The 8,902-nt window shown below is 39.8% G+C and overlaps 1 protein-coding gene across 1 annotated transcript in view; it reads right to left on the bottom strand.

Moving 5' to 3' along the window:
* Positions 1-4,128: 4,128 nt before the first annotated feature.
* Positions 4,129-8,902, bottom strand: part of xpnpep2 (X-prolyl aminopeptidase (aminopeptidase P) 2, membrane-bound) — a 109,640-nt gene continuing 104,866 nt past the window's right edge. The window contains exon 21 of the mRNA XM_068047966.1: positions 4,129-8,297. Within this exon, the coding sequence (XP_067904067.1) occupies positions 8,097-8,297 (201 nt within the window). The 3' untranslated portion in view covers positions 4,129-8,096. The remainder of the gene's footprint in view (positions 8,298-8,902) is intronic.

Here is an 8,902-nt window from a genome sequence, read left to right as displayed (position 1 = left end):
CATCATTTGGGGTGGTGTTCATAAAAACTGAATGCTGCATTTTATTTAATTGTGATAGATAAGGAGAACCGCATGAGGAAGTATTGTTCCCATCCACAATTTTCTCCTCTTTCGTCTTCTCCTCTCTTGAAAGTGCAGTCTTGTGCCTCTTTGGTGCCTGTCTCTGGAACCTCAGCCATTTGTCCATTTATCCATGTTCACACTTGGGAAGCGAGAGTTGCCAGGGTATGCATCTGTGCAGGACTAAAGCTGAAAAGTAATCATGGCCTCATGTAGAGCATGGCTACCCGACCCAAACCCGACCGGGTCCAGTGACATGTGTCGGGCTCGAATCGGGTCGGGTCACTCTTCCAGGTCTGGCATTTGGGCTCAGGCTCAGATCGGGCTGGGTCAGACACAGTGACAGCTAGGGCGTCAAGACAGGAAATGTGCATTTGGACTCTGCACTAGTCTGCAGAGAGTGATTCCATCCAAGGTAGAGCACAACCTCTTTAATATAATCAACTTTATTTAGGTGGTTGGGTCGGGTGTGGGAAAAAAATCAAAGGACTTGGGCCGGGTTGGGCTCGGGTCGGATGTGGTACTGTCGGGCTCAAGCCGGGTTTCATTTGGAGACCTGAGCAGGCCTTTGGCCTCATGTAATATCCACACATGAGTATTTCTGGCGTGAATCACTGGATAGTGATCAGGAGTGGAAACCCTGATTAATGTTTCCTCTCCTGAGACTTGGGGCACTGAGACCAATTGCGTTGCCTCAACCACTGTTCTGCCTGAGAATAGCTAACTAATCTCAGATAGTGAATTCAACCAGAGTCCCAGGGTCTCTATAGCTTAGATTGTACCTGATCGATAATTTACAAAGCATCTGGAGGAACTTCAAAAATAGTTTTAATGTTGTTCATTATTATACTTTAATATGGTTGTGCATGATGGCAATGCTAGTGTTTGGAAGTGAGGGATGTGCTTGTATTCAGGTTTGCTTTTCTGGCTTGCTTGATGTGTTATAAAGTAAAATGGTTAGGTTAAAATTATTCTGACTGATACTTGGAGCAATTCAAAATACAGAAATAAAGGCTTTAGGAGTATTTTCTCATTGAATTGACATTAAATTGGTTACAATATACTAAGAAAATGGAAAACATTTTGGAGTTCTGTAGTAACAAGTGTATTTTGAAAGTGGATGTCATTGCACCATTATTCTTATTAATGTGCTTCACGTTTCATTGTGGTTTGTAGACTTTTCTCAGATGATTCCAACAGCTGCCTGTCCTGGCATCTACACTTTTTCTAGGTCCATCAATGTACACAAATGAATGTGATCCAAAAAGTCCCAATGTTCACTCTTGTTTGAAGTAAAACTCCTCAGTGGACTTGAAACCTTGCAGTAAATAATATTAACGTGAGGAGGGATGTCTCATTTTATTAACTGTGGCAGTTGTGCTATCTTTTACCACCTGGGGAGGATTGGGCATGGGAGGTAGGGTGGCATGTGTCCTTATTATAGTAGTTTTCTGTTGCTCTCCACTGCTATCAGGCTAATATGGAAAAAGAGGAAATAAACTCTTTAATTTGAACTAGAATTTATATTCTATGTTTGCTGCTGGTGACACTTGGATTGGATAGTGATTTTTGTACTACCTTTCTGTAAAATTCTAAAATGTAAACCAAAGTATAAAAGTAAATTTTTTCATCTAGTTCCTTGTCCCAGGATGGAGTGACATTAATTATTGAGTTTTTTTTGTCAGTGACAACAATTTCTACTCTCATATCTGCAGTTTTAAACTAAACGTATCTTACTTTCTGATGAAAAGTCATTGTCCTTAAATGTTAACTCTGTTTTTCTCTCCACAGATGCTGCCTGAGCTGCTTAGTATTTCCAGCATTTCCTGTTTTTGTTTCAGATTTTCAGCATCCACAGTATTTTGCTTTTATATCATACTTGGCTGCTGCTTAAAAAATTAATTACCTTTTTTGCATAAATATTATATCACAATGAATGTAACTGGTCTATGAAATAACACAAGAAGGGAAGATATCTTACTACTGTGATGATAAATGAAATGGATAACTTATAACTGTGTAGTTGTCACTAAAATAAGCTCTTCCAGAATAAGAAATCTTAATGAGACACTTTCTTGGAAGGTAAGTACATCATCAGCAAATCTACTGTAGAACTAAAGCCATGAGCCCATTCCTACTTCCCCTCAATCCCGTTCCTAATTTACTGATGGACTTTTCTCTTCCAATCACTGCCCAAGTTAAGATCAACTAATAGCATTGCTTGCATTTGGCATCTTCCTGGTAATCTGCACAGCCTGTACCATCGAGCAGTGCATTTGTCCTTTATGACATCAAGATAGTGCCTTTTTAGAATTTATTTTAGGTGATCTTATTTTAGTGACATCTATGTATTTATAAGTTTATCTGTTTTGATTTTTACATTTTTTCCTGTGTTGCATCATTGATAAGTTACATTCTTTGTAACATTTATGCAAATATGTAATTAATTTTTTCATAATTTTATCAGGTATCAAAGTAGGGTATTTTTGTTTTAAAACTGTGTTGATGTAAGGATAGAAATAGCTGTTGTTAGGATAATAAGGTGAACACTTCTGTTAAAATAGGACTGAGATTATTTTGATACAACAACATTGAATTTGTAAGGTAGCACTGTTGACAATTTCTACCCTGTTGTCTTTATGCCAGGAAACTCTTCTCTCATGATAGATAAAGATCAAAAACTGCCTGGGGTCCAAGTGGTACAGCTCATTGCATAGGATTTAACACTGCAAGAAAACCACACCAAGCCGCAATGTTCTCTTGCTGCCTGTGAAGATCTTTAACCAGTAAAAGCTAATGTGCTAATGTTGATTATCTCGTACATTGATATGGGTCACGGCTGCACTGTTTTCAGTGCCACAACCCCATTACAATAGATCTGCAAAACCCAATGTACAGCAATATGTTACAATGTGGTTCACGCTTGCACCAAATGATTTATATTACTTTTTAAATCTTAAGAATCCTAATAATTCAGCTGTACTTGTGTATCTTCTGTGGCATTGTTTACAGGTTTGAATAGATTTGATTTCTCCTACTGTATGGTTGCTGCTGTCTCAGGCTAAGTCCTTTGAGAGAATGTGACACAAAACCAAAGTTGCGTCATAGGAACTGCACCTCTTTTTCCAGCTGGAGTCCAATACTGAGGGGTAGCCAGGTGGGGAACTATCATGAGCACTACATCTCACCTTTTAGAATATGATTGCTTTTTGTAGAATTCAACTGGTCATTTTTATGTTCAAAAGATTTTTTTAACAAGTCAAGAAGGGTGTCGTAACAAATATTGTTGCCAATGGCAGTAGATGCTGTAATTGATGCAAAAGTGAAAGCGTAGGGAACTGGGTCAGAAGTGTATAAACACAATACCACTAGGCAGATTTTCCAATGGGGTTCACCTAACAAGCAGATGTGAATTGGTGGAACTAGATTGGAAAATTGTGCGTAGTTCCATTATGTTGGATTTACTCCCATTTTGCACGTTACTTATGTCTCTGCCAATGAAAATTGCGTTAGGGAGCTTAACTGTAATAAAATTTGGTATGCGGAATGATGTCAGTACATCTTGCATGCTATTTCCAGGCATTCAAGGATGCATGACATTGAGATATATCACACCGGTAAATATTGGATAGCCAGGCTTGCTAGGCACTGAACAATGTACAGATGAGTTTAAAGGGTCTACTAAGAGGATTGCTAAGTGTAAAGTCATTTCTCAACTATATTGCTTGTTTGTTTATTTTAAACTAATATTCAAGACACTTTTGTGGCTATTGTTGAGCAGCTGCTGTTTTCTTCCAACCTGCTTCAATAGTACCATATAATCTGTTTTAATGAGCTGGCCAGGCAGCAGGAGAACTTCAAATAGTAGTATGGAATGTTTTGCATCTGCTGTAGCACGCAGGCAGGGCCTCACTTTAACATCTGAAAGATTATACCTCTGACAGTGCAGTACTCCCTCAGTACTGCGTTGAAGTGTTAGCCAAGATTATGTGCTCAGGTCTCTCGAGCGGGGCTTGACCTTCTAACTTAGAAGTAAGAGTGATAGGATTGAACTTAAGCTGAGGAGAATTTATTGATAAAACATAGTGAATCAAACAGTGTGAGATAATTTAACTGTTCGTCGTGCATGTGCAAGGATACAGCCAAGTGACCTTGCAGTTAAGCATACCACAGGAAAAACGGAAACCTCAAAACCATTACACATTTCAATAAAACTGATATTGCCCTCTTTCTCACAGTGGTAGAAATTGTAGCCCTTTTGTTCCCACAGATATTAAAATAAACAAAATAAAGGCAAATCAAAGTTAATCAGTCAAGATTGATATTTCATCAAAGTCTGCTCTTCAATCTTACAACAGCAACAACCTAAATTTATATAGCACCTTTAATATAGTAAAACATCCCAAGGTACTCCACAGGAGAGTTATAAAACAAAATTTGACACCGAGTCACAGAAGGAGATATTAGGATAGGTGAGCAAATGCTTGGGCAAAGAGGCACGTTTTAAGGAATATCTTAAAGGAGGAGAGAGCTAGAGAGGCAGAGAGGTTAAGGGAGGGAATTTCTGAATGCAGGGGCTAGGCAGCAGAAGGCACTGCCATTAATGGTGGAGTGAAGACAATCAGGGATGCAAGAGGCCAGAACTGGATGAACATAGAAATCGATCAAGGGAGAGGATTAATGATTTCAAAAGGAAATTGGATAGACACTTGAGCAAAATAAACTTGCATGGCTACAGGGATAGTGTGGGAGAATGGTACTGGATTGCTCGGCAGAGAGCTGGCATGGACTCGATGAGCCAAATCGCCTCCTGTGCTGTAAAGACTCTATGACAGCACCTCTGGAGGATTCTAGGGCTGGAGAAGGAGGTTATAGTGATAGGAAGGGGAAAGCCAGTGTAAGGATTTGAAAACAAGAATTGGAATTTTAAAATTGAGGCATTGCTTAACCATGAGCCGATGTAGGTCAGGGAGTACAGAGGTAATTTATGTTCGGGACTTGGTTTGAGTATAGTGTATGGGCAGATATCTAGACATGATCATGAGTTAATGTTTCCAGCAGTTTATTTTAGTGTATACTTTAGTATTTAAAGATCAGAAGAGTGAGGTGGACATCATCGCATCAGAGAGACATCCTGTACCTTTTCTTCTGATCATTCTTCAAAGTAAATAATGGCTTTGAATAGGAAATTGGTAGGGTAACAGCAAAGCTAAGATTCTGTAGAGGAGGTCAAGAAATACAAAGGAAATCTTGAACTTTTTTTGTACTTTTAGTTGATTGCAGTTTATAAATCAGTTTAGGGGGCCATGTTCTGCCACCCAGCCCCACCAACATCACCACCCCATCACCCCAGAAATGTTAATGGTGGTAGCCTTTTAAGGAAGACACTTTGTTGCATCCTTATGGGGCAAGGCTTGATTGGCTCTATATTTCAATTAACTGACATTAATATAGAGCCTTGGCATTTGTGAATGGGAGCAGAGACAAACAGAGAATACAGCAAAAGCTGTAAAATTTTTTGCAGAAAAGAAGAATTTAGAGGCTTTAGGATGTTTTGGGTTATCGTTTGGACAGAGTCTGTTTTTGAAAAATAAGAGTGATGATGTATTGGATGTTTATGCTTGATAGAGCCAGTTATAGTAGACAAGGAATGGTTGCAATACTACCGCTTTTATCAACAAGTTCACGGAAAGAGTTTTGGCCTTAGGCAAATGAGCACAGGAACTTGTAAACAAAGAAATGTGAGAGGATATTGAGTGTGGACAGTTGCTACTACACTAGATAGTTGTTGGCACCAGTCAGTGAAGTGGATGGGTCAGCACTGGACTGACTGGGGGAACCATTGGAGGTGTGAGGACAATTGATATAAACAGGTATAATACAGCCATGTTAAAGAAAATGTTAAAGCAAATCAGCTAAGAAAAAATAACAAGGGAAGTAAAAGTATTGAGTAAATTACTCATGTTGCTCATTACTGATAGTTAATTGAGGTAGAGACTTGACATACTTTAAAAAGGATTTGGATACATTTTTTAAAAGAAAGGTTATAAAGGATACAGAGGAAAGGAGTTTAGCAAAAAGTTTCAGTTGAAAGGCTGGCACCAACATATGTGTAATGCACTGAACAGTCTCTATCTGTGTTGTAATTTCTGGCCCTGTGATAGGAAAATATATTATTTATCTGAAATGACACTCTGACCCTCATGGAGTGCAACGGAAGTTCATCAGACTGATTCCTGGGATGGTGGGATTGTCCTAGGAGGAGACTGGGCTTATATTCTCTTGAGTTTAGAAGAATGAGAGGTGATCTCGTTGAAACATACAAAATTCTAGCAGGGCTTGACAAGGTTGATGCAGGAAGGATGTTTCCCCTGGCTGGGGGGGTCTAGAAACAGGGCACACAGTCTCAGAATATGAGGTAAGTCATTTAGGATTGAGATGAGGAAGAATTTCTTCATTCAGAGGCTGGTGAATCTGTGGAATTCTATACCCCCAGAGGGCAGTGGAGGCTCAGTCACTGAGTATACTCAAGACAGAGATCGATCGATTTCTAGATATTAAAGATATCAAGGGATATGGAGATAGTGCGGGAAAATGGCGTTGAGGTAAATCATCCATGCTCTAGTTGAATGGTGGAGCAGGCTCAATGGGCTGAATGGCCTACTCCTGCTCCTACTGCCTATGTTCCTATCTTCCTATTTCAAGAACAAATCAGACTATGAGGAAGGCATATTCAAGAGGCCAGAGAAGATACTTGGGATGAGGATGCATATTGCCAGGTATAGTGAATTTGTATTGGAGGGAATTAATTGCTGAGAAAATCAGTTAGCCATATGTCAAGAAGACAATGGCAAGAGTTTCCACTGTGGTGGTGTTTCCTTCAGAGGTGCACTGGCGCAAGATTTCATCGGCCTGTATGACTCTGGATTGACTGTGGCTGATTTCCTGCGGTGAGGCTGATTTAAAATATTCATGGCAGACCCCAAGCCCTGTTAGTACCTTCAAAGTTCACTCTTGGGATAGGGGGAATAGAAATTAGCTGCAGCTCCTGACAATGCCAGCTGAAGAAAAAATACTTTTTAAGTAAATTAAATTTAAATTTGGGATATTGATTGGTGTGGCAATGTTAATGGCTAGGCAATTTGATCTGAGGAAACAAAAGCTGACTGGGGTCCAATGTACTCTATACTTGCTTGCATTTTACTGTGAGTTTGTATCCTTTGAAAAATGTTAAAAGATTGAGTGCCAAGGAGAAGGCAGGCCTACAGAAAATATTTTCTTCAAAATATTTCCACATGAGTCGATCTCTTAGCTTGTCAAAGACATTGTCTATTTTGTTACTAATTATCCCTTTTCATGGAGAACTGCAATCTTGGGTGTCTTCGCACTCAGGACTTCTGCAGTGACACAATTTATGAATGTAGTTCATGTAAACCATTGTGGCAGCTAACAAACTTTGATTTTGGCAGTTCCATCATCACCTCAAAGTCAAAGTTCTTTGGCTCAGGACTGGAGATATCTCCAAGAGAGCCAAGAAGAGAAATTTTCCCATGGGTGATCTTTTGCTTTGATCACATAAAATCACATTTCTGCCAACGTTATTTTAAGTCAGGTATTAATCCCATTTAATAAGAAACATTCACAGCAAAAGATCATCTGTGGGAAAGTTTCTACTAATGACAGCTGTGTATTGCTTTGCCCTCAGACGGAACCAACATTTTTCTGCTTGACCATCTACCTAATGGTATCCAGGCTGACTTGAAACACTGATTTTAAGCGAATGGAGCTGTTCCAAAAAACTGGTAACCTACATCACCTGAGCAGCTCTGGGTGTGAGAGAATTAAAAATGTCAGATTCCATCAGAGGCAATTGATGGCATCTCCTATAAAGTAGGGGATAGGCACATTATTTTTTTAATTGGACAGATCAGGGTGTAGTTTATACTGAAAGTAAGTCATAGAATTTTCTTCTCCTTTAAGGAAGGACCTTATGAGTGGATTGTGAAAAGGGTTAGATCAGCAAATTTTGAGCATTGTTAAAGAAGCCTTCCTTGTAACAGAAGGTTTCCCAGCAGGGCTGCAGCCAGGTTGATAAGTGAGTATGTTACAAGGACACTGTGTGAAAATAGCTCTGTGTGTTTCCGAAGCCAATCATATTCCTCTGTTAAACTTTGTGCTTGCAGTTCAGGGGATACAGTCTTCCAGACATTCTCATAGTAGTTGTTAAGCCAGTCAATCTAGCAAAAAGAACATTGAGAAGAAAAAATAAACTTCTAAATACTAAGCATAATAACAACATGGAGATGGTGCAAGATTATCATCATTAAAATGATTTCTGAATGCATTTCATGCATTAACTTGTGCTGTTGTGCCAATGTGCTACACCATGTAGACTTAAACTGTAGGGGCTGCATTTTAAGAGTCCGCCGCCAAAGTAGGTGGTGGACATAAAAAAATGCAGCCTACCCGCATGGTCACCCCGTCACGGAGCCACCGCGATTTCAAACATGGCAGCTCATTTGCATGGCTGCATGCCCGCCCCCGTGATGACATGGAGGGGGTGTGTGAACTGTCGCCGGCAACGGCATCCGGCACCAATGTGCAGGTGCCGGCACCATTTTTGAAGGGTGTACAGCTCTCAATGGATATTTAAAATTTAAGGGCCAGGTAAGTTAAATTTCTGCAGAACAGAATTAAATGACCCATACATTTTCTCACTCCCCCAATGGCGTTTCCAAACATTCGTGCTCTTTCCCCCCCACCCCGAATTGGAATTTAGAAATTTAACCTTCCCCCACCAAGGTCTGGCAACTTTGCCCTTTACCCCTTCCCGTCAACCCCC

The sequence above is a fragment of the Heterodontus francisci genome, chromosome 15, assembly GCF_036365525.1.
Source record: "Heterodontus francisci isolate sHetFra1 chromosome 15, sHetFra1.hap1, whole genome shotgun sequence".
Lineage (NCBI taxonomy): Eukaryota > Metazoa > Chordata > Chondrichthyes > Heterodontiformes > Heterodontidae > Heterodontus > Heterodontus francisci.
Note: the sequence above shows the minus strand (reverse complement) of the source record. Positions and strands in the feature narration are given on the sequence as shown.